Source organism: Notolepis coatsorum, assembly GCF_963971535.1.
Source record: "Notolepis coatsorum genome assembly, chromosome: 7".
NCBI lineage: Eukaryota > Metazoa > Chordata > Actinopteri > Aulopiformes > Paralepididae > Notolepis > Notolepis coatsorum.
In genome coordinates, this window is record NC_140171.1 from 6,253,638 (window position 1) to 6,281,573 (window position 27,936).

A 27,936-nucleotide genomic window follows, 5' to 3' on the forward strand; every position below is an offset into this window, starting at 1 on the left:
GCCACTGAGAGATCGAGCTGCGCAGGTGAAAAGATGCGACTGCTGTTACCTCAAGTACCGGAGGGGACTTGTGCTATGTATGACTTAGTCCACATTGCAGCCGGCTTGTGGGAGGCAAGAAACAGCGTCCGTGACAGGGGAGGGTTGAATTGGATGATACGAAATTGGGATGGGAGAAAATATAGAAAAATGGGAGAAAAAGTGGATCAAAAAAAAAGAAAGGTGTGGAATAATAGTATTGCTTTTCCCTGTGAAAAGCTACGGTGAGCTACAGTGAGCTACGGTGGGCTACAGTTCTACAGTTAGCTACAGTAAGCTAGTGAGCTACAGTTAGCTACAGTGAGCTACAGTTAGCTACAGTGAGCTACAGTGGGCTACAGTGAACTACAGTGAGCTACAGTGAGCTACGGTGGGCTACAGTGGGCTACGGTGGGCTACGGTGGGCTACAGTGAGCTACAGTGAGCTACAGTGGGCTACAGTGAGCTACAGTTAGCTACAGTTAGGTACAGTGGGCTACAGTGGGCTACAGTGAGCTACAGTTAGCTACAGTGAGCTACGGTGAGCTACGGTGAGCTACAGTTAGCTACGGTGGGCTACAGTTAGCTACAATTAGCTACGGTGAGCTACAGTGAGCTACAGTGGGCTACAGTGAGCTACAGTGAGCTACGGTGGGCTACAGTGGGCTACGGTGAGCTACGGTGGGCTACAGTGAGCTACAGTGAGCTACAGTGGGCTACGGTGAGCTACGGTGGGCTACAGTTAGCTACAGTTAGCTACGGTGAGCTACAGTGAGCTACAGTGGGCTACAGTTAGCTACGGTGAGCTACAGTTAGCTACGGTGAGCTACAGTTAGCTACGGTGAGCTACAGTTAGCTACAGTGAGCTACAGTTAGCTACGGTGGGCTACAGTTAGCTACGGTGGGCTACAGTTAGCTACAATTAGCTAGGGTGAGCTACAGTGAGCTACAGTGGGCTACAGTGGGCTACGGTGAGCTACGGTGGGCTACAGTGAGCTACAGTGGGCTACGGTGAGCTACGGTGGGCTACAGTTAGCTACAGTTAGCTACAGTGAGCTACAGTGGGCTACAGTTAGCTACGGTGAGCTACAGTTAGCTACAGTGAGCTACGGTGAGCTACGGTGCGCTACAGTTAGCTACGGTGGGCTACGGTGGGCTACGGTGAGCTACAGTGAGCTACGGCGGGCATCAGACTCACCCACTGGACGAGAGACGGGGCGCTCCGGCCGGCCAAGTCCATGACGTTGAAGACGATGAAGCAGCAAACGCAGACGAACACTTTGTCTGAGCGACAGAAGAAACACAGGTCATTGTTATCGACACGCCTGACCTGCGACGTTCCTCACGATATTATATGAACTCAGCAAATGATTTACCCCAGGTTTTGTCTTCATACACGGTCCGCACTCTGACTGTGATCACAGGAAAGACGGACAGCGTCACGGCGAACACGCACGTCACGCTCAGAGCCATCACCCAAATCTGATGAGCGACATGTTAGACGGTGATCAATCACAAATAACTTACATTAATATAACAAATAATAATAATAACAACATTAAATAACAATAATATACCTGCATATAATCATTTTACATACCTGTAGATATTATATCTATATCTGTACATATCCCTTACCTACTCTTACTAGTTACACTGCTGGCCACTATGAATTACTACCATGGTGTCTTTATACCTGTATCACTGTACATATTAATACTACAACTCTGTACATACATCTGATTAGCACTATACTCAGTAGTACTCATTTATATATTTTATACCCAGTTTAATCACCTGTACATTGTATGTTACTATTGCACTTTACTGTTACATTTGCACTCTGGTTGGATGCCAGACCTCTTTTCATTGTACTGTACTTGTGCTGTATGATGACAATACGTTTGCCTTTCTATCCTTTTCTCCTATTCCCCAATTTAGTCGTTATGCTTCCTGGTCGTTGCCCGCATTGTCCCACTGTCGGTCTGGGGAGGGTGTAGACTACCACATGCTGCCCTACTGTCGGTCTGGGGAGGGTGTAGACTACCACATGCTGCCCTACTGTCAGTCTGGGGAGGGTGTAGACTACCACATGCTGCCCTACTGTCGGTCTGGGGAGGGTGTAGACTACCACATGCTGCCCTACTGTCGGTCTGGGGAGGGTGTAGACTACCACATGCTGCCCTACTGTCGGTCTGGGGAGGGTGTAGACTACCATATGCTGCTCTACTGTCGGTCTGGGGAGGGTGTGTAGACTACCACATGCTGCCCTACTGTCGGTCTGGGGAGGGTGTAGACTACCACATGCTGCCCTACTGTCGGTCTGGGGAGGGTGTAGACTACCACATGCTGCCCTACTGTCGGTCTGGGGAGGGTGTAGACTACCACATGCTGCCCTACTGTCGGTCTGGAGAGGGTGTAGACTACCACATGCTGCCCTACTGTCAGTCTGGGGTTGGGTGTAGACTACCACATGCTGCCCTACTGTCAGTCTGGGGAGGGTGTAGACTACCACATGCTGCCCTACTGTCGGTCTGGGGAGGGTGTAGACTACCACATGCTGCCCTACTGTTGGTCTGGGGAGGGTGTAGACTATCACATGCTGCCCTACTGTCGGTCTGGGGAGGGTGTAGACTACCACATGCTGCCCTACTGTCACTCTGGGGAGGGTGTAGAACTACCACATGCTGCCCTACTGTCGGTCTGGGGAGGGTGTAGACTACCACATGCTGCCCTACTGTCGGTCTGGGGAGGGTGTAGACTACCACATGCTGCCCTACTGTCGGTCTGGGGAGGGTGTAGACTACCACATGCTGCCCTACTGACGGTCTGGGGAGGGTGCAGCCTACCACATGCCTCCTCTGACACATGTGGAGTTGCCAGCCGCTTCTTTTCACCTGACAGCGGGGAGTTTCACTGGAAAAAGGTTCACGCCATCTCCCCCACAGATCCCCTCGCTGCTGACCAGGCGCCCCCGAGCGACCAGTAGGAGTCGCTGTTTGCAACAACGACCAGGACGCATACCACCCCCACCTGCGAGCGAACACTGACATATTGTGTTTGTCGTAGGGACGACTGACCAATTGAATCTAATCGAATGTAACTAATACTAGTAATAACTTTAAATACGTTGAACCGTAATAATAACCTTCTTGAAGACGGCCAGGACAGAAGAGCGCGCCCGGCTCCCGGTGGTGTCTGTGTCCAGTAGCCCTTTCTCGGAGCCGTGGGCCTCCAGGCAGCCGTTCTCCAGGGGTACTTTTTCTTTCAAGGAAGGAATATGAGAGTGGATGAGCTGAACGATCCTTTCTCTAGGGCAGGACTACAGGACAGTAGGGCTGACCCCTATTAATCGATTAGTCGACTAATCGGTCGAAAGGGGCCGTAGTCGACTGGCCAACCTCTTAGTCGAATATAATTTATAATTTTATCATCATTTTTTTCAAAAGAAAAGAGGCCTAGAAGCGTGGCTAACGCTAATGGCACGCATACCAGAGGCTAACTGCCTACGAAAACAGGCACAGAGGCACTGAAAGAGGATTTCACCCATCTAATGAACACACTATACTAGACAAATATCAAGATGTATCCATCAGTGGACCAATTGCATGCTTTTGCAGAGGACAAGAAGCCTTCAGTCGACTCCTTCAGACATTAAGCACCCCCCACAGCCCAAATGGAATGAAAAAAAAAAAAAAAATAAAAATAATAATATTATACTTTTTTTTTGCCAATCCTAGTCGACCATCCAAATCCTTAGTCGGGGACAGCCCTACAGGACAGACATTACCGCACGATCCTTTCTCTAGGGCAGGACTACAGGACAGACATTACCGCACGATCCTTTCTCTAGGGCCGGACTACAGGACAGACATTACCGAACGATCCTTTCTCTAGGGCCGGACTACAGGACAGACATTACAGAACGATCCTTTCTCTAGGGCCGGACTACAGGACAGACATTACCGAACGATCCTTTCTCTAGGGCAGGACTACAGGACAGACATCACCGAACGATCCTTTCTCTAGGGCCGGACTACAGGACAGACATTACCGAACAATCCTTTCTCTAGGGCAGGACTACAGGACAGACATTACCGAATGATCCTTTCTCTAGGGCAGGACTACAGGACAGACATTACCGAACGATCCTTTCTCTAGGGCCGGACTACAGGACAGACATTACCGAACGATCCTTTCTCTAGGGCCGGACTACAGGACAGACATTACCGAACGATCCTTTCTCTAGGGCCGGACTACAGGACAGACATTACCGAACGATCCTTTCTCTAGGGCCGGACTACAGGACAGACATCACCAAATAATGTTTAGACAGCTGTGAAGTAAATGCCATGGTGATGTTAGCATATATATATTAGGGATGTCCGATATTATCTGCCTACCGATATTGGCATTAAAATGTGATATCGGAAAATATCGGTATTGGTTTAAAAAAAAAATAATTCATTCCTATAACATTTATTTACCCAGGCAAGCAAGTAAGAACAAATTCTGATTTTATTTATTGTCAAAAGTATGCATAATGTTGTGTTAATTCCACAAACCCTGCATATATCGGTATCGGTTGATATCGGTATCGGAAATTAAGAGTTGGACAATATCGGTATAGGTAAAAAGCCAATATCGAGCATCCCTAATATATATATAATATATATATATGATATAGTGATATAATATATATATAAATATATAATGTAAAATAAATATATACCTCCACTTTTGATGAGATTGCTGGCGGTCTCCTGGTTGTTATCCTGACTTCTGTTTAGATAAAAACGAGCAAATTCCTAGAGACAAGAACATATTATTAATTATTATTATCACTTAATCTCTCTCTGACATAAGTCACATAACTCTTAAACTGTCTTCACCTCCTCTAACAAGTTACAGTGGAGAAAACAAGTATAACCACCGGAGGAGTAATGGAAACCAACCCAGACCAAGATTTAAAATATCACAGGATCCCTTTAATATCCACTGAGCAGCAGCAGGCAATAGCATGTAGAGCCATTTAAACATATGTCTGGTGATACGTTACAATTAGGGATGTCCGATATTATCGGCCGATATCGGCATTAAAATGTGATATCGGAAAATATCGGTATCGGTTTTCATTTATTTTTTTACATTTATTTAACCTTTATTTACCCAGGCAAGCAAGTAAGAACAAATTCTGATTTTATTTATTGTCACAAGTATGCATAATGTTGTGTTAATTCCACAACAAGAGATATGTAATGTTAATTACCTGAAATTATTCTGTTTTTTGGGGGGGGGGGGGGGGGGGGGGGAAACCCTGCATATATCGGTATCGGTTGATATCGGTATCGGAAATTAAGAGTTGGACAATATCGGTATATCGGTATCGGTAAAAAAGACAATATCGAGCATCCCTAGTTACAATATACATCACAGACATATAACTCGAATATACATCACATAAACATATAACTAGAATATACATCACATATACAGCACATAAACATATAACTAGAATATACAGCACATAAACATATAACTAGAATATACAGCACATAAACATATAACTAGAATATACATCACATAAACATATAACTAGAATATACAGCACATAAACATAGAACTCGAATATACATCACATAAACATATAACTAGAATATACAGCACATAAACATAGAACTCGAATATACATCACATAGACATATAACTAGAATATACAACACATAAACATATAACTAGAATATACAGCACATAAACATATAACTAGAATATACATCACATAAACATATAACTAGAATATACAGCACATAAACATATAACTAGAATATACAGCACATAAACATATAACTAGAATATACAGCACATAAACATATAACTAGAATATACAGCACATAAACATATAACTAGAATATACAGCACATAAACATATAACTAGAATATACAACACATAAACATATAACTAGAATATACAGCACATAAACATATAACTAGAATATACAGCACATAAACATATAACTAGAATATACAACACATAAACATATAACTAGAATATACATCACATAAACATATAACTAGAATATACAGCACATAAACATATAACTAGAATATACAGCACATAAACATATAACTAGAATATACAGCACATAAACATATAACTAGAATATACAACACATAAACATATAACTAGAATATACAGCACATAAACATATAACTAGAATATACATCACATAAACATCTAACTAGAATATACAGCACATAAACATATAACTAGAATATACATCACATAAACATCTAACTAGAATATACAGCACATAAACATATAACTAGAATATACAGCACATAAACATATAACTAGAATATACAGCACATAAACATATAACTAGAATATACAGCACATAAACATCTACAGTAACTAGAATATACAGCACATAAACATATAACTAGAATATACAGCACATAAACATCTACAGTAACTAGAATATACAGCACATAAACATATAACTAGAATATACAGCACATAAACATATAACTAGAATATACATCACATAAACATATAACTAGAATAAACAGCACATAAACATAGAACTAGAATATACAGCACATAAACATCTAACTAGAATATACAGCACATAAACATATAACTAGAATATACAGCACATAAACATATAACTAGAATATACAGCACATAAACATATAACTAGAATATACAGCACATAAACATCTACAGTAACTAGAATATACAGCACATAAACATATAACTAGAATATACAGCACATAAACATCTACAGTAACTAGAATATACAGCACATAAACATATAACTAGAATATACAGCACATAAACATATAACTAGAATATACATCACATAAACATATAACTAGAATAAACAGCACATAAACATATAACTAGAATATACAGCACATAAACATATAACTAGAATATACATCACATAAACATATAACTAGAATATACAGCACATAAACATATAACTAGAATATACATCACATAAACATCTAACTAGAATATACAACACATAAACATATAACTAGAATATACAGCACATAAACATATAACTAGAATATACATCACATAAACATATAACTAGAATATACAGCACATAAACATATAACTAGAATATACATCACATAAACATATAACTAGAATATACAGCACATAAACATATAACTAGAATATACAGCACATAAACATATAACTAGAATATACAGCACATAAACATATAACTAGAATATACAGCACATAAACATCTACAGTAACTAGAATATACAGCACATAAACATATAACTAGAATATACAACACAAACATATAACTAGAATATACAGCACATAAACATATAACTAGAATATACATCACATAAACATATAACTAGAATATACAACACATAAACATATAACTAGAATATACATCACATAAACATCTAACTAGAATATACAGCACATAAACATATAACTAGAATATACAGCACATAAACATATAACTAGAATATACAGCACATAAACATATAACTAGAATAAACAGCACATAAACATATAACTAGAATATACATCACATAAACATATAACTAGAATATACAGCACATAAACATATAACTAGAATATACATCACATAAACATATAACTAGAATATACAGCACATAAACATATAACTAGAATATACATCACATAAACATATAACTAGAATATACATCACATAAACATCTAACTAGAATATACAGCACATAAACATATAACTAGAATATACAGCACATAGACATAATAACTAGAATATACAGCACATAAACATATAACTAGAATATACAGCACATAAACATCTAACTAGAATATACAGCACATAAACATATAACTAGAATATACAGCACATAAACATATAACTAAATAAACCAGTGTTTCCCATTAATTACCTAGACTGTGGCGGCCTGCGGTCTAATTAGTCCTGCCACAGTTGTATAATGAACAAAAAAAAAGTAAATAAAAATAAATAAATAAAGATTATTAGTATTGGCAGTGGTCGTAATAGTAATCCACTATATTTTTTATTTTCTAAAAAATAAACCAGTTCAACACAGGTAACCACTTTTGCTTCATTTCTTTGATGGCTCAAATGTCTGCTCTAGTCCAGTGGTTCCTAAACCTCTCCTCGAGACACCCCAGCCGGTCCATGTATTTGTTCAATTCCACCACCAGCACACCTGATTCAACTAATAAAGGGCTAGTTAAGTTGAATCAGGTGTGCTGGTGGTGGAATTTAACAAATACATTGAACGGCCCTGGGGTGCTTCGAGGAGAGGATTGGGAAGCACTAGTCTAGTCGATTTTGTGTTTTGAGCACAAAGTTCATGATAGATCTAGCCTCTTTATTTTGCGCTCAAAGTGCACCAGATTGATGCATTTAACTTTCAAGTGTATAAACAACAAAAAGGTTACAGGGGTGTATGCCCCCGGACCCCCCTAGAGGGTCGGAGGTTCACCCCCATAGTCTCTGAAAATCCTGTGGGAAACACTGTAAACATATAACTAGAATATACATCACATAAACATATAATAGAATATACAACACATAACTAGAATATACAACACATAAACATATAACTGGAATATACAACACATAACTAGAATATACAACACATAAACATATAACTAGAATATACAACACAAACATATAACTAGAATATACAACACATAAACATATAACTGGAATATACAACACATAACTAGAATATACAACACATAAACATATAACTAGAATATACAACACATAACTAGAATATACAACACAAACATATAACTAGAATATACAACACATAACTAGAATATACAACACATAAACATATAACTAGAATATACAGCACATAAACATATAACTAAATAAACATATAACTAGAATATACAGCACATAAACATATAACTAAATAAACATATAACTAGAATATACAGCACATAAACATATAACTAAATAAACATATAACTAGAATATACATCACATAGCTATATATCTCACCAGGTGTTGCAGTGACAGGTAGCAGACCAGGGTTCCCAGGGTTGCGACACACGGGGTGATGAAGTATCCAAGAGCAGCAGTCTTCTCATCTGCGTTACCTAGACAACCAGCAGAGAGACGGTCAGCTCTACCACGACCCAGCAGAGTAGGGCTGTACCGAATGCTTCGAAGCTTCGTTCATAATGTTGACATTCGAATTCTAAATCAACATTTGAAATTTTATTTTTTATAATATCATACTTTTTTTTTATATATATATTTTAAGTTCAAGTTCAAGTTTCTTGTGTAAAAATACAGAATATACCTTCACATGGAATGCTTTTTTCTGTTATGCGTCCTATGAGGACCATAGGACGCTTGGATCATACACATACAGCTCATTACAGTAATATTCCACAATTATTACAGTTTAGATAGTAATAATGGTACAGAGCATAAAAACACCTACATGCGCTTTGATGACGCATGTAGGGCTAGCCTTGAGACAGACATATGCGTATTCACCACCGCAAACAGACTGGCAGCCGGCCTAGGCAGCCCCAATGTATGGGAGGAGGGGGGGTGGGTTGGGGTTGTTACAGGGCTGAAGGGGGGGGGGGGGGGGGGGGGGGGGGGGAGTGATCCCTCACACGAGGCAGCCGGCAGCGCAGCGCCAGGGGATGGGGGGGGGGGGAATAATAATAATAATGCAGGACCTCTTTAGGGTTTTTTTATTCTGTTTAAACCAATGGGGTTTTTCTTCACAGTTGCAGATAAAGATTAGGCTACACTAATATTATTGTATTATACTATTATAGTAGGTATATAACTAGTCATCAAAATTTAAATAAAAAAGGACCTCTGGACTTGAACTGTGCTGCACTGTATCCATGTCCCCAACCACTGCACTTTTACTGTCTTATTGTTGTCTCACTGTTCTGTCCTGTTTTGCACTTATTTATTTATTATTATGTTATTCCTATTTGTGAAAGAAATCATGCACTGTAATGTCGAATCACGTTCCATTTGTATATACAATATGGTGAATAAAGTAATCTGAATCTGAACCAGCAGAGAGACAGACAGCTCTACCACAACCAGCAGAGACAGTGTAAGGTAGGGCTGGGCGATTAATCGAAGACCTATGCAATCTTATTTCTAAATGATGACGATTTTATTTTATTAAAAAAAAAAAAAAAAAAAATCTTTTACTTTTTACTTTACTTTTTTAAATGATGATGATTCTGACTTGAGTTATTTTTAAGTTTAAGTCAAGCACTTTCATACATGTTATGTTTAAGTTTAAGTCAAGCACTTTGATATACAGTATGTTATGTTGTCTGTTTAACCCTTTCACTGCCACACGACAGCAGGTTAACCCTTTCACTGCTGCACGACAGCAGCAGGGGCGGGGCTAGGGGGTGGCTACTTGGGCGCAAGCCCCGAATGTTTTCTGAAAAGCCCTGAATCTACTTTAAAAAAAATAAAGTATTTCTTTTTTTTTGACAATTAATCATTGTTACATGAAAATATGTTTGCACCAGATTTAGCAGAAGCTAATTTCCATCTGTAGTCTATCCAGCTGCTAACTGTATTTGAGTGAGTTAAGGGGAGACACTGCAGGTGAATAGGGTAAAAAAATTAACTAATAGATATCACAATGAAACTTCCCCAGTTGATTACTTATATTAAGACAAGACTTTTTTGTATTACAAGTTTTCTGAAATTGTATGTTTAAATATGCAAATGAGGCATGATCTACTTAAATATGCACTAATTTGCATATAATTCCAGGACAGAAATCTGAACATTGGATAAAGCCATTTTCAAAATTATAGTTTCATTTTGTTGACATATTAGAGCCAAAGGTTATTACAGAGGGGATTTTGGATATCTCTTTTTATCACTCCATTCAGTCCATTTTTATGGTAAAATTCCATATTTCGCCATGTTTTTAGGAATAAAATGTGATATAAATCAGGGTATGAATGCGATATCAACAAACCCTTCTGTAAATACCTTCAGAACATAGATATGAATAGAACTGGAAGGTTTGGTGTATGTGAGTGCTACTGAAGTGGAGATTTCTGGCTCAGAGTATGAGGAAAAACTCTTAAAACTCATTTTTGGGAAAACGCCTTCAAAGTTCTGTATTGTAAAATGCCATACTTTTTTTTTAAACAGATATTTACAAACACAATACCTAATCAAACCATTAGTAATAGACAACCTAAACACATGCCTGATAACTGAATAATAATAATAATAATGATGTTATTGAACTGAACAGAACTACACACAGGCTACAAACAGTGTAGTACAGTGTAGTACCCCCTAATAGGCAAAAGATATTTGAATAGATATCACTATGAAACTTTCCCAATTTGTTATGTACATATAAACTAAGAAAAAATATATTGCAAGTTTTCTGAAATGTATGTTTATATATGCAAATGAGGCACTTCCCCATTAAATATGTGCACATTTATGGATGCAATAAGGCAAAATGATGTAAAATAAACAACTAAATATGTGTTATTGATGTTTTATTGTCACTAGTTTCATAGAAGACATGTTTAGGAAGCAAAATATAACAAAATCTCAAAATCAACAAAAAAAGTATATTTGACTTTGCAGTGTCTCGCCTTAAGTCTTGGTGTTATGGTAGACTCAGACCTAAGCTTTAAATCACAATCAACAAGTTGACAAAAACATAAATTTCAACCTTAGAAACATAGCAAAAGTACGGCCATTTATAAATCAAAAGGACGCTGAAAACCAGGTCCATGCCTTTATCTCAAGCCAACTTGACTACTGTAATGCACTCCTTACCGGCCTCCCGAAAAAATACGATGATAACTATTTCATTGCAATGCACTATTGCATTATTTATTTTACTAACTATTTTATTGCACAGCACTATTTTACATTGTATCAGTGATAATCAAACCGTAAACAAAGACGCCTATTAACACTTTCAGCGCCAGATGGCGCTGTTTACTGTTACTGTTGAAAGGCCAGCGCCTTTTAACATGGGGATACGTGGCTGTGTTTGCAGGCCTAAAGCTATATTATATATTATAGCTATGGATCTAATAATATAGTCGATTGTAATTGAGTTTCTTCCGGTCAAGATGCAAGAAACAGATAATTTTTCCATCCATACATTTCCGTTTTATACCGTCGTGAATATGAGTGTAGTTTCAGGGTGGTCTGGTGTCATTTCCAAAATGCTTCGTAATGGCCGGCAACGTGTATTCTAGTAAACGCGTTATCGTTTCTTCCCTGGACTAGCTACTGTTCTCAAATCAAATATCGAATAAAAGAAACAACGATGAAAACCCGACTATACTCTGGTTCTCGGGGGGTCCTGGCGTTCAACGCTCGGCGAGTTAACCCTAGATCTTAGATCCTAATATGAAAAACAATGTGATTTAATGTTCTATGTCTTACCTTGACTTTGTCTATTTTGCTGCTATCTATTTTATGCTTTATGTCTGCACTTTATGCATTGCTCTTGATCTGCCAATGTTGTGCTCATTTTATGTCTGTCTTTTTTTACTGCTGTGAAGCACTTTGAGCTGCAATTCTTGTATGAAAGGTGCTATACAAATACAGTGTATTATTATTATTATTAATTATTATTATTGTTTGCTTCATTAATTAAAGGGTGTGAATTTAAGTGTTCTCTAGTGCCTTTTGTCCGCTTTAAGGTGGTGGTATAAGTTAAAGGTTGTGGTGTCGAAGTAAAATAAATTCTACCTACCTGGGCTAAGCCCCGGATCTCCTACAATCCTAAATCCGCCCCTGGACAGCAGGTTAACCCTTTCACTGCCGCACGACAGCGGGTTAACCCTTTCACTGCGACACGACAGAAGGTTAACCCTTTACTATCACACTGCCGACGGTTACCCATCGGTAGTGTGATTAGTAAAGGGTTGACCTTCTGCAGTGCGGCAGTGAAAGGGTTAAGAAAGAGTGCAAATAAATGATTTGATTGAAAAAAATAAGAATCGCGCGAGAGAATCGTGATCTCAATTCTTTGAGAGAAAAATCGTGATTCACATTTTTAGCAAGAATCGCCCCCACGCAGCCCTAGCAGTGTAAGGTGTAATAATATACCCACTCAGGATGGAGAGAAGGCTGGCGAGGGCGGCAAAGATCCCGGCCAGGCCTTGTCCGCTCATGAACACCGTGCTGTAGCGCGGAGGGAGCTGTCCCACCAGCCCAAACAGACTGCCCTGGAGGACCGCACTGCACACTGAGGGACGACACAGAGGGGGGGGACACACGTCAGAGACGATCACTTTTCAAATGATTTAATAAAAACATATTATAATTAGGGCTGTCACTTTATCGCGTTAATTAGATTGATTAATTAATTACACTGCAAATTATCGCGTTATGAAAATGTACTCAAAATTTATTACAATTATTATTATTATTATTATTATTATTATTTTTTTTACATCTCATTCATTCCATAACAACGTAGAATACACATTTACAGATTTTTTTTTAAATGGTCCATTTGCATGTTCTTGGTATCTGATTCTAGGGACATCTATGGATCTCGGGGAATGTATTCCCAGTGTCAGAAATACTGTGTCTGTTACTAGGGCTTGAGTAAATTGTAATGAACCAAATGAGAATATCAATAACATTTTATTTTAATTTTTTTTATCTTTGACTGTGAATGACACCATGCTAAAATTGACCAGACCTGAAAAATCTAAGCAAATGAATAAAGGGAAGATGATTAAACAGAAGGTTTTGTAGATACAGTACTGAATTCTGCCATCCAACATGCAATTTGAAATATGATTATAGAATATAGAATATCAGGCCTAAAATGGTTATGCGATTAAAATGCGATTAATTAGATTAATTCATTACAAATCCTGTAATTAATTAGATTACTTTTTTTAATCGCCTGACAGCACTAATTATAAAATGCTAGGGCTGGACGATTCATCGAGTTTCAATTTAAATTTTTTTTTTTTTTTTTAATACTTTATTGACACAACAGTAGGACAACATAACGATCTTGTGTCTGTAGGACTAGACAAGACAAGATTACGAAAACATAATCGCGATAAAACCATTATCGTGCCGCATTGTTTTGTCTGGTGTTTGTGAATGCAGCGTACACCCTTCCTTCAGGGCAGCTTATTATTATTATTATTATTATTATTATTATTATTATTATTATTATTATTATTATTATTATTATTATTATTATTATTATTATTATTATTATAGTTTCAAGTTTCTTTAATATAATTAAATTTTTACATAATTACATAATTACATTTAATATTACATTTGAATAAAAAAAACATGAATTGTTATTATTACAACATACAGTACGTTATTACAAGGAACTCACTGTTGATGAACCAAATGGTTGCCATGGTGACGGAGAAGAAGCTGTGGGGCCCCATGGGGACTCGGACCAGTGCGGCGGTGAGGGAGAAGAGGAGCAGGATGGACACCATGCTGAAGGCGATGCGGACGCGCTCCCTCACCCTGCAGACACAAGACTATTATCAACACAAGGCTATTATCAACACAAGGCTATTATCAACACAAGACTATTATCAACACAAGACTATTATCAACACAAGGCTATTATCAACACAAGACTATTATCAACACAAGGCTATTATCAACACAAGACTATTATCAACACAAGACTATTATCAACACAAGACTATTATCAACACAAGACTATTATCAACACAAGACTATTATCAACACAAGGCTATTATCAACACAAGGCTATTATCAACACAAGACTATTATCAACACAAGACTATTATCAACACAAGGCTATTATCAACACAAGACTATTATCAACACAAGGATTATCAAGGCTATTATCAACACAAGACTATTATCAACACAAGGCTATTATCAACACAAGGCTATTATCAACACAAGGCTATTATCAACACAAGACTATTATCAACACAAGACTATTATCAAGTATCAACACAAGGCTATTATCAACACAAGACTATTATCAACACAAGACTATTATTATCAACACAAGACTATTATCAACACAAGACTATTATCAACAAAAGACTATTATCAACAAAAGACTATTATCAACACAATGCTATTATCAACACAAGACTATTAGTGAATTTGGTCGTTAACACAATGGCGCCCGACCACGGAGATGTCCGTGTTTCGAATCCAACGGTTGAGGACCAACCACGGACATGGCAAGGTTGTTTTGGCTTTTATTTCATTGTAATAACCTACTCGATGTCACCGAGCAGCACTGCAGAAGTACCCTACTCTTTGAATTCGAAAAAGTGCATTACCGGCCAGATCCTCTTAGGGGCGCTATCTCGATAATGCAGTGTTCCCTGTGGCAGAAGTTGTCTTGTATTTTCTGGACCTCCAATGTAGTTTTCTGCTAACATGAAGCGATGCCTATAGCCTGTAGCTTGGAATACGTTTTGGGACGCGGATTTCAGTGGGCAGTAAAGGAATATATCATCAGCCAATGGACATATCGATCTACCAGATGGCGATCGATAACTGGGAAATCCTTTGGGGGATCCAACCGGCCAACGGTAAGATCTTTTTCACGTAAATTACATGCTGATCAGGGCTTGTTATGATAGCCATCCACCCGATCAGCGAATGTGGCTACTGAGGCTAACGTGGTTATTGGTAATCAATAATCAGAAACGACGTCCCCCGGCCCCCCCCCCCCCCCCCCCTTCATGCATTCATGGTGGACCATCATACCGATCATATGCAGTTTGACTTTTAACTGTAGCTTCTGTATATCCGAAATGCCATTGGATTTAACGTTAGTAGCTTAGCGGCCTGTATCTCGCCTTCCAGGAAATATACTAGCCGAAATCCCTTATAACGCTTATATTCAAGACGCTATAAAATGAGAACGCATTGATGAAAAAATTATTTCTTTAAGCCATTTTGAAGGGACGGTTTATGGTGTCAATTGACAATGAGAATGGACAGATAGCAATACCATAAAGTACAGATTTAGCTCTACAAACAGCCCCACGGACTGTGCAAGTCTATTATGAAACGCTGGCCGTCTAGAGTGATTTTAGACGGATCCAAGTGGCCGCGAAAGTGTTAAAGAACCCAGGGCGCCTATTGTAAAGAGTAGTGAGTTCCATGTTCTGTAGCGCTCCGTGTGTCATCACTAGGTCTCCTTACCACTGATAGAGGAACGAGTTGAGCAGTGTGAAGAGGAGCAGAGGAACCTGGGAGAGGAAGGCCATCCAGCTGTCGAACCTGTAGTCGACAGCGTCCACCACTGAGGTGAGGCTGGAGTCCAATGGCGCGCTCAGGTTGTAGTTGGAGTCTAATGCCGCGCTCAGGTTGTAGTTGGAGTCCAATGCCGCGCTCAGGTTGTAGTTGGAGTCCAATGAGGCGGTGGTGGTGTGGCTGTCATCCAGCCGACGGTTGAAATACTTGAATAGGATAGAAAACAGAAAGAGAGATCGAGAGAACATGTTAGCTGCAGCTCCACATTATTCATCCTTTTGTTTTCTGCAGCTTGAGAGGCAGCGGAGGAGGCTTGTGATTGGATGGTTACCGGCAGGGCCGGACTGGGGAAATAATTCATACCGGGAGATATAGCGCGAAATAAAGGGCTAGTCAGGCCACTTTTTAAGCAGGGGGTCTGGGGGTCCTCCACCAGGAATTTTTTTGTTACAAAGACTTAATTTCCTGCATTCTGGTGAATTTTAGTGCATGTGAATCACAAACTAATGAGCCAACAATTGCTTAGTACAATGTACTGTTATGGACCTCAAATAAAACTGTTGTGGCACTAGCAATGCTACTCTCTCCACCTTCAAAAAGAAAAAAGCAAGAGCACAACATATTTTTCTATTTACTATTATAATACAGTTAACCACTCTCTCCTGTAAGGGCCTTTCTTTTTCTTTGTTTTATCCCTCTCTCCTCCACCCTTTCTCTTTCTTCCACTGTCCATCTTGACATCAACGTTAATTGACTTTCGCTCTACTGTATCTCTCCCGAGTCCCTCACTACCTGGCTCATTGCCTGGCTGTTATTCTGCATCTGAGTGCCGTCTGCCATTCCATTTTCGCCGCCTCCGCTGTCAATCAGTTGTATCGCCTGGTCCCGCCTCCACCAATCACAAGCGGCAGCACGGCTCCATTGTGTGTGTGTGATCCGCCGGCCCGTGAGAGAGAGTCAGATAGTTCTCCAACTCTGTGGCAGACAGTGAAATCCTGGTTGTTCCCCACCCATCTAGGTTATCTAACTATCGCGCCGCCGCCACAACTAGAAACAATCGCCTGGCAAAAAAAGAAAAAAATAATAATAATATAAAAAAAAAAAGAAAAAAAAATATTTTATATAATTTTTATTTTTTTAATCTGTGCAGGCCAGGCCCCGATGGCCAGTCCGGGCCTGGTTACCGGTTCGATCCCCGGAAAGATATCTGGGTAGGGAAGTGAATGAATAACTCTCCTCTCTCTCAACTATCACTGAAGAACTCTCCTCTCTCTCTAAACTACCACTGGATAACTCTCCTCTCTCTCAACTACCACTGAATAACTCTCCTCTCTCTCAACTACTACCATTTACATTTAGTCATTTAGCTGACGCTTTTATCCAAAGCGACTTACAAGTTCTGTACGACAAGTCATCAGGAAGGGCACAACTCGATCAGCTGAGTAACAATGTTCATCAAAGTGTTGAGTGCCACAGTGTAGGTTAGTTTATTAGGACAAGTGCATGATGACAGTAAGGTTAGTTAGGGTTCGATTTCTTTTCTTTTTATATATATTTTTTTCAGATAATGGTTGAAGAAGTGCGTCTTTAGTCGACGGCGAAAGATTAACCACTGAATAACTCTCTCCTCTCTCTCAACTACCACTGAAGAACTCTCCTCTCTCTCAACTACCACTGAATAACTCTCCTCTCTCTCAACGATCACTGAATAACTCTCCTCTCTCACAACTACCACTGAATAACTCTCCTCTCTCTCTAAACTACCACTGAATAACTCTCCTCTCTCTAAACTACCACTGAATAACTCTCCTCTCTCTCTAAACTACCACTGAATAACTCCTCTCTCTCTCAACTACCACTGAATAACTCTCCTCTCTCTCTAAACTACCACTGAATAACTCCTCTCTCTCTCAACTACCACTGAATAACTCTCCTCTCTCTCAACTATCACTGAATAACTCTCCTCTCTCTCAACTATCACTGAAGAACTCTCCTCTCTCTCAACTAACTGAAGAACTCTCCTCTCTCTCTAAACTACCACTGAATAACTCTCCTCTCTCTCAACTATCACTGAATAACTCTCCTCTCTCTAAACTACCACCTTGATAACTCTCCTCTCTCTCAACTACCACTGAATAACTCTCCTCTCTCTCAACTATCACTGAAGAACTCTCCTCTCTCTCTAAACTACCACTGAATAACTCTCCTCTCTCTCAACTAACTGAAGAACTCTCCTCTCTCTCTAAACTACCACTGGATAACTCTCCTCTCTCTCAACTACCACTGAAGAACTCTCCTCTCTCTCAACTAACTGAAGAACTCTCCTCTCTCTCAACTATCACTGAATAACTCTCCTCTCTCTCAACTAACTGAATAACTCTCCTCTCTCTCAACTATCACTGAATAACTCTCCTCTCTCTCTAAACTACCACTGGATAACTCTCCTCTCTCTCAACTACCACTGAAGAACTCTCCTCTCTCTCAACTACCACTGAAGAACTCTCCTCTCTCTCAACTACTACTGAATAACTCTCCTCTCTCACAACTACCACTGAATAACTCTCCGGTCTCTCAACTACCACTGAATAACTCTCCTCTCTCTCTAAACTACCACTGAATAACTCTCCTCTCTCTCAACTATCAATGAATAACTCTCCTCTCTCAACTATCACTGAAGAACTCTCCTCTCTCTCAACTAACTGAAGAACTCTCCTCTCTCTCTAAACTACCACTGAATAACTCTCCTCTCTCTCAACTATCACTGAATAACTCTCCTCTCTCTAAACTACCACTGGATAACTCTCCTCTCTCTCAACTACCACTGAATAACTCTCCTCTCTCTCAACTATCACTGAAGAACTCTCCTCTCTCTCTCTAAACTACCACTGAATAACTCTCCTCTCTCTCAACTAACTGAAGAACTCTCCTCTCTCTCTAAACTACCACTGGATAACTCTCCTCTCTCTCAACTACCACTGAAGAACTCTCCTCTCTCTCAACTAACTGAAGAACTCTCCTCTCTCTCAACTATCACTGAATAACTCTCCTCTCTCTCAACTAACTGAATAACTCTCCTCTCTCTCAACTATCACTGAATAACTCTCCTCTCTCTCAACTAACTGAAGAACTCTCCTCTCTCTCAACTATCACTGAATAACTCTCCTCTCTCTCAACTAACTGAATAACTCTCCTCTCTCTCAACTATCACTGAAGAACTCTCCTCTCTCTCTCTAAACTACCACTGAATAACTCTCCTCTCTCTCAACTAACTGAAGAACTCTCCTCTCTCTCTAAACTACCACTGGATAACTCTCCTCTCTCTCAACTACCACTGAAGAACTCTCCTCTCTCTCAACTAACTGGATAACTCTCCTCTCTCTCAACTACCACTGAAGAACTCTCCTCTCTCTCAACTACCACTGAAGAACTCTCCTCTCTCTCAACTACCACTGAAGAACTCTCCTCTCTCTCAACTACTACTGAATAACTCTCCTCTCTCACAACTACCACTGAATAACTCTCCGGTCTCTCAACTACCACTGAATAACTCTCCTCTCTCTCAACTACCACTGAATAACTCTCCTCTCTCTCTCAACTACCACTGAATAACTCTCCTCTCTCTCAACTACCACTGAAGAACTCTCCGGTCTCTCAACTACCACTGAAGAACTCTCCTCTCTCTCAACTACCACTGAATAACTCTCCTCTCTCTCAACTATCACTGAATAACTCTCCTCTCTCTCAACTACCACTGAATAACTCTCCTCTCTCTCTAAACTACCACTGAATAACTCTCCTCTCTCTCAACAACCACTGAATAACTCCTCCTAATGTGCTGAGTCAGAGAGCCGGTATTGGTACCTTAGTGGCTGTCATGAAGAAGTTCCAAGGCAGCAGAGTCCCCAGGCCCAGGATGAAGATAATGATGGCAGTAGCACAGCCCCTGTTGGACACATCACATCACATTACATTACATTACATTACATTACATCACATTACATCACATTCACATCACAGTCCCTGTTAGACACACAGTCCCTAAAGCTTGTGATTCACTTATATGGTGAAACCCTAACATTAGAACTCCTCCTCCAACACATACATTGTTGTTGTGTGTTTTTTTTCTGATGCGATTGTTTGTTTCATCTTTGATGTTTGGTGTTTTAATTTATTATTGTCATATTTTAAAGTGAGACAATTCAAACTGAATTATAAAGAAATAATTTTCACGAGGTACAGGGATGAGGAAGGGATTTGACATTCACGGGTGTTTACATTTTTATTTGATTTCTTTCATGTTTTACATATATATTTTTAATGTTTTGCATATATATATATATATATATATATATATATATATTTGTTTTGTACGGTTTTAAATTAGTACATTCATTTTGAGTCGTGGAAAAGGGGTAGGATTAAATAAGTGTAGCTATACTTCTTCCTACTCCTTTTCGAACATGTAAATTGAGTTATGTTCTCTTTTGCTAGAGGTCAATGATTTGTTTTTGTTTTATATTGTTTGTATTTACATGTTCGAAATAGAGATTTCAAATCAAATCAAAAATCAAAGTTGACGCTCAAGACAAAGAAATAATTATTTTTTTTTAAAATAGAATCAAACAAAAAGCAGTGAGCTCACCGGTCAGCAGGTGGAGTCCTCTGACAGACCATCTTGCTCCTCTTAGGTTCCTCAGCGCACACCTTCAGAAGAGCCTATGAAGGAGACAGTGATGCTTTGCTAACAATATTGTTTTAATTAACCTTCATTTAACCAAGGATGGCCGAGTGGGGGGCAGTGGCCCAGGAGGTAGAGCGGTCGTCTGACAATCTAAAGGTTCCCGGTTAGATCCCGGCAGTGTATCGAAGTGTCCCCCACCCCCCCCCTACCCAACCCCCCCACCTCCAATGTACAGCCCCCACCCACCCACCCAACCCCACCCCACCCACCCAACCTCCTCCAATGTACAGTTTCTACATCAAATGTATATACACTCTCTCTGGTCACTTTTTATATCACAAACAGTACTGTATTTGCAAATATGGTATGTCATAAATGTATAGATGTAGCAGTACTGTCTATCTGTATGTCATGTATGTCATATATGTTATGATGAATTGAAAATGGGGGACCCTGATGTAAACAAGACGAAAGTCTTTCTCTGATCTGCATCCTCTTAACAATTGTATGTATTGAGCTGTACTGTACTCATTCTGCAATCTGTTAATACACTTTTCAATCAATCAATCAATCAATCAATCAATCCTCGAGCAAGCCACTTAAAAGGAAAACTCCAACATTTTGGGAAATTAGCTTATTTGCCATCTACCCTGGAGTTAGACAAGAAGATACATATCTTTTTCTTCTCTGTGCGTGCAGTAGGAGTAGGAAGACGTTGGGAACTAGGCTAATGGAGGAACCTACTTCCAGTGACAGACGCTAAGCTAGGCTAACGGTGCGCGTCTTCCTACTCCTATACTGCATGCACAGAGAAGAAAAAAGGTATCTTCTTGAGATGGCAAATAAGCTAATTTCCCAAAATGTTGGAGTTTTCCTTTAACCCCTTAACTGCCCCCGACTGACGGGCATGTCGGCACCTGGCACGTGACGTGAGTGTGAGGCACGAGGTGTAAAGTGCTTTGGATAAAGTATGTACAGTAAAATGGTCCATTGAGGACGAGGGCACAAGCTCTTTTTCAGAGACACTCTGAACCTGCTTCAGTTACATACGTTCACACTTGGGGGGGGGGGGGGGGGGGGGGTAATATATCACCTAAAAAAAACCTGGGGGGGAATCTAGGCGAAAAATATAAATCATTAGAAACTCATTCGGAATAACACTGGGCTACAATATATTAAAACATCTTAATTTAAAGGCAATCCATCTGCTCCGAACTAGAGACTCTATAGCCAATCCGAGACGAGGAAGAACAGGTTATGTTGATTGATTGAACATTTTATTTAACAGATTACAGAATGGGTACAATACAGTACGGCTCAATACACACAATTGTTAAGGGGATGCAGACCAGAGAAAGACTTTCGTCTAGTTTACATCAGGGTCCCCCATTTTCAATTCATCATAACATAATATGACATACAACATGACATATAGGCAGTAGCCAGGCCTACTGTTACGTCTAGACATTTATGACATACCAGATCTACAAATATACAGTACTAGTACAAAAAGAGTTTACAAAGAGACAAAGAGAGCATACATTTGAGGGGGAAGAAACTGTACATTGGTCATCATGAGTCATGTGCGGATACTGTAAGAATGAATGACGTCCGGAGGCAACGCCACATGGCCCCTTTCTAGTTCCTGGAATAATAATAATACACTTGTAATTAATTTAATAGTGTAAGAAAAGTAATCACTTTCGTCACACCGAGTGGAAGTAGTAGTTGTGAAAAATGAAAGGAGAAGCGCATCGCACTGACTCGTTACAGCCGGCTGTACAGTATGATGACAGAAATGTGCTTCTTCGGTCGACCTGGTAATAATAAGTAAGTGTCTGATCATCGTAATAATAGTGGTAATAGGCGAAGAAAACAAAAGATGCCGAATAATCACCGCAGCTTATTGTTTTTGGAGCGAAAACGGTGAATGGTGTTGTTCGTCAAAGTGTCGAACTTGAGTGTTACACTCTGAGTGCATAGTAGTAGTTTTGAATATAGTATTCAGGAATAGAAAACTCGCCAAAAGAAAGCAGATCTCACCTGACGATGACACCGAGAGAGAGAGGAGAGCTGGTCGCAGCTCTTTGAATGTTTAGCGCGCGGGTGATGATCATTGAGCGGCTGTTTGAGATTTGAGCGGCTGTTGAAACAAAGTCCGTCTAAAGAGAAGTCGGTTCACTCACTCCGCCGCCATTTTGGTACCAGCCGCCCGGCGATATGGGACTTGACTTGAGCCCGCTATCTCTTTGAATCGGGACTGGGAGTCGTACTCGTACTGTATCTAAGAATCTGTCGTACGTAAAATAGTTTTTCTCTCACGGTGTCCGCTTGAGTTGAACACATTTAAACTTCAGTGAGAAATGTCAGTGAGACGGAGGCGCAAATATAGCGATTTTATAGGTATATCTTAACTATGAATATGAAATAGATTGTTATCAATGCTCTGTAGCCTATAGATATTGAATAGGTTACATTTAGAAATGGTCTCGTTTTTGTAAATGTCAACAATGCCACTGTTGAGACCAAACACTAGTGTGTCTTGCAAGTTATCAGTTGTCAAACTGACGCATTTCACTTTGTGTCATATCCAGTGTTGCGATGCTCATATCAACACTGGTTGCACGCACGCTAATGACGCCACATGCACGCATGCTCCCAGGCACGTGCGCACGCTCCCGCGCATGCGCATAAATGTTCCCTCGCATAAGGACAGACTAAAAACAGTGCCTGCCTCTACGAATGGAATGTAACACCTGACGACCGGCGCTATTGATATGCAAAGTAGCCAGGTGCAGGGTACTGCGAGTTGGCGCATCAGTCCGGGCGAGTGCAACCTCGTCCCACGAGCAACGCATCACTGGTCATATCTGAACGTAGGCCTACTGTATGCATGCCACCTGCCAGTCTTTAGTTACCGTGGCAACCACTCACTGCACAATCCCCAGCCTTTTAGCAGAGATTGTGATTCATTTTAAACATCTTTAAAAGTCACATTTAACCTCAAGGTTAAGTAGATAATAGTGTTGCTCGACATAAAATCACATCACATTTAATTATTCTCTCTGAATATGTTTGTTTGTTGCCGCCATCTTTACTGTTATGGATTTGGCCGTTCAAAACTGCCACAGTGCTCAGTCTCCTCTACTACATAGACTGTCTCTGGTTGAAAGTGGAGGGCGGGGCGTTATTTTGTCGGGAAGGAAGCACAGTAGAGAGAGATGTAGAGAGAGAGAGAGAGAGAGAGAGAGAGAGAGAGAGAGAGAGATGTAGAGAGAGAGAGAGAGATGTAGAGAGAGAGAGAGAGATAGACTGTGACAGACAGATTGATTGATTGAAAACTTTATTAACAGATTGCAGAATGGGTACAGTACAGTTCAGCTCAATACACACAATAGACCTGTCGCTAAACCACGCCCCCTTTGAAAACTCGGACAAGCAATCTGTTTTTTTTTAAAGATGACACAAATATTTCGTCTAGAAGCAGACAGAGAGGGTTACAATACGCAGTGGAAAAGTATGTTCATGAGATAAACATTTACAGAAAAGATACCATTATTAGAATCGAGGCTAAATGCTACCACTCGCAGCTGAAAAGTGACAAACCCCACATGCTCTGGTATCAATGTTGCTGATGACAACACCATCATGGAGCAGTGTTGTTCATGTATTGCAGGGTAAGTGATTTCTAACACATTATTACCTTAGACCTCCATGATTACTACTATTGCTGATACAGTTTAGTTTAATTTAGTGGTCCAACGCAGTATACCAGCTCTCTCACTCACCCGGTATACTGAGTGGGTGGGGCAGGGCTAAAGTCAGGCAGACATTGGATTTGCATATGTCAAAGCCACTGTGTAGGCCAGTAGCTAGACCCGACAGCTGTGTCATTTATGTAATGTTAGTGATATTCAAGTAGCAGCAGTACGAGCAGTGTTCTCAAACAGTCTATTTATTTTCTCCCCTTCTCATTTCTGTTGAAATCATAGGGCACCAGGGTACTGTGCACACATCATTGGGCTCATGTACACCTTAGACATTTCTCGTGCCCAAAATGACGACACCTCCTGTACCAGTCGGCCACACACAGCAGTGGCATAAACCCAGAGGGAAGAAGATAGCAGGCCAGCCTATAACCTCTGCAGTCGTGGCAAAAGCCAAACTGAACCGCAAAAGGAGACCAGTGATCCCTTATACCTACACTCCTAACAGGTAGTTTCAAAGCACAATAAAAACACATACATTTGGTAATAAAGGCAAAATGATGCTCCTTTACAGTTTATTGAAAAAAAATAATAGCATAGGCACAACATCCGATACATTTCTAACACAGTTAACAGTAACATGTATCAAATAAAAATTTTACAAAGTTCCTCTATATGTGCTTTATGTCCACAAAAAGTCATAGGAACATACATACATATGACGTGGGAATGTCCAGGAGTACTCGCTTTTTGGGCCAAGGTTGCATTATTTCTCACTAATATAACGGAGATAAACATACCTTGTTTGCCACACATTTTATTATTAAATGATGATTCATCTCTCAAATTAACACCTCACAAAAAGAGAGTGTTTCTGGCCGGTTTAACGGCTGCAAAGAAAATGCTCGTAATGAGATGGAAACCACCTCATAGTCTCAATATTTACCGTTGGAAACTGTCCTTCTACGAAGTATTGAGATTAGAGGCATCCAGTGCTAGAGCACAGGGAGCAAGGACAGAATCGATCCAAACATTACTTACTGCGGCCCATAAGGTAAAATCAGTACTCCATTAGGTTGAACACTTGTAACTTGACACAGTATATGAATATACTGACGGACAATCTATATACTGAAAAGACACTTTTTATGCCACTGTGTGAATTAATATGAAATGCTGATGTGAATGTCTCTTTCCTCTGAACTTGTTTAAAAAAAGAAAAAAAAGACAAAATAAAAAGTTGGTCACAAAAGAAAACAGTAACATGTATCTTTCTGCCTTTAGGAAAGAGTCAGGAATCAGTGAGGAAATATATGAGACACTGAGAGGAATGAGAGGCACACCTATAAGCTACATCGTTAACCAGACCCCTATTCTGGTAGCAGTAGGTGGAAAAAACTACCCCATTGGATGTGGCTTGAGCTATCAGGTAATGGTATTCTTGAGGATGCAAGGCTGGAAGTTAGACAGCATACTCACAACATACCAGATCTGGTTGATGTTTGTCAACCTTATGTTAGGGATCCTCTCCGACACAATTTTAAATTTCTTTATCTTTGATATAGCACGTTCAACATGTATCCTGTGTGCAGCCACTTTTTTTGTCAGGCAGACATCTGCAGAGGGCATCTGCCTTTTTCCTCTGACGAAGGGTGGGATGTTTATTTCAAGTCCAATTTCTTGTAGCTCATTTTCAATTAAAAATCCTTTATCTACCATAAGCCCATCCCCTTCCTGCAGATCGCCATGTTTAAGCAGATTTTTCATTAGCTCAATAAAGTTGCTCTGCCTAACTATTTCTTTGTCAGACATAGATCCAGTGAAAAGAGTTGAACAAAATATTACAGAACCTCATGGATCACATGCTATGAGGGATTTCAATGTGTTTGCACACTTGTAGGTTGAGTAACTTTGACTCTGCAATACAAGTGAAGTTGGGGTTTGAATTTTTAACTCTGTACAGTCTACTGTACTTCTAATTTACATGCTATACTATGTTATTTTATTTCATACTTATCTTGTCTTGCACAGTCTCTGGAGCGTAACAGTAAGAAGCATTTTGTATAAAAGTATTCTGTACTTCTGTATGACAACTATTAAAGAAACTTGAACATGAACTAATATTGCCATTGTTGTAGGAAATTCCTCTCTGTACTTTCCTGGCATTTGTGCCATTATTACGTCTCTATGAGGCCATGCGGGTAGTTCCCCTAGGCTAGAACTGTGAACATGTAGTCCACCCATGCGTTGAACAAAGTACCAACACTACGTTCATCAATCATAAATCTAAATGCCAAATCTTTTAAATCATGATTTTGTCTCAGTTTCATAAGAACAAGCAAGAGCTGCACACGCAGGGGCATTGTGTTAATTTGCCAATCACTTCTGCTATATGTCAATGGGACTGAAGTTTGCTGTGCTGTTTCACTGATAGGTATACTAAACACAGTACATAGATTGTTGAATTCATCATAAGTGAATCCAGTGGCATATTTGAAATAGGCTGGTACACGGCTATGCTGCAAGACCTCTGGTGTTAATCTATTTGGTACTTGATTGTGTCTCAGAACAGTATTTATACTGGTCAGTGATTCGATTTGTGCTTGTTGATTTCTCAATCTTTCGTCTCGCTCCTCTTGTCCACCTTCCATTGGGGGAGGCTGCTCCACAGGCCGGCGCTCCTCATCTGGAGGCTCCTCCACACCCTGACCTTCTTAGAGAAGAGAGAGGAGTAAGAGGGGAGGAGAGAGGGGTGATGGATAAGGGGAGAGGGATGAGGGGGAGAGGTGAATGAGGAGAGAGGGATGAAGGGGAGAGGTGAATGAGGGGAGAAAGAAATGAGAGAGGGATAAGGAGACAAATTATTTCTAATCTATTTCTTTTTTCTCTCGCTGCAGCTCCCACTGTTGCAGCTCCCACAGACCAACCCAACAACATCCCTGCCTGTATCCTCTCACTGTACCAAGACCATCCCCATGCCCCTCGCTCCAGACATAGGCATACCAACACCACAGCACATCCAGAGCTTTGATCTGGAGGAAGCAAGACAATTACAACTGCAAACAACGGGACAGGCTGCATGTCCACTGTGGCACAAGGAGCGAGAGGGCAGGCTGACTGCATCAGAATTTGGCAAGATACTAAAGAGAAAGAAAATTTCAGATGCCTTCATACAGTCCACATATTACCCCAAGCCCTTCACTGCTACTGCAACAACCTATGGCTCTGCCAATGAGTCAAAAGCCAAGCAGCTGTACCAGGAGACATTTCCAGATAG

At 40.0% G+C, this 27,936-nt stretch overlaps 1 protein-coding gene across 2 annotated transcripts in view; it reads right to left on the reverse strand.

Annotated features, from left to right (window-relative positions):
* LOC311232122 (equilibrative nucleoside transporter 2-like) overlaps positions 1 to 23,046 on the reverse strand; it is a 31,852-nt gene extending 8,806 nt beyond the window's left edge. For both annotated transcript variants that reach the window (XR_014619919.1, XM_084318812.1), the window contains exons 1-11: positions 22,996 to 23,046; positions 20,914 to 20,987; positions 20,133 to 20,214; positions 16,221 to 16,477; positions 14,401 to 14,540; positions 13,138 to 13,272; positions 9,033 to 9,130; positions 4,751 to 4,826; positions 3,167 to 3,282; positions 1,395 to 1,500; positions 1,217 to 1,302 (exon numbers count right to left, since the gene is read on the reverse strand). Coding sequence is in view for 1 of the 2 variants with exons in the window: in XM_084318812.1 (XP_084174938.1) it covers positions 1,217 to 1,302; positions 1,395 to 1,500; positions 3,167 to 3,282; positions 4,751 to 4,826; positions 9,033 to 9,130; positions 13,138 to 13,272; positions 14,401 to 14,540; positions 16,221 to 16,477; positions 20,133 to 20,214; positions 20,914 to 20,945 (1,128 nt within the window). In the remaining variant the exon portion in view is untranslated. The remainder of the gene's footprint in view (positions 1 to 1,216; positions 1,303 to 1,394; positions 1,501 to 3,166; positions 3,283 to 4,750; positions 4,827 to 9,032; positions 9,131 to 13,137; positions 13,273 to 14,400; positions 14,541 to 16,220; positions 16,478 to 20,132; positions 20,215 to 20,913; positions 20,988 to 22,995) is intronic.
* Between the last annotated feature and the right edge of the window lie 4,890 nt (positions 23,047 to 27,936).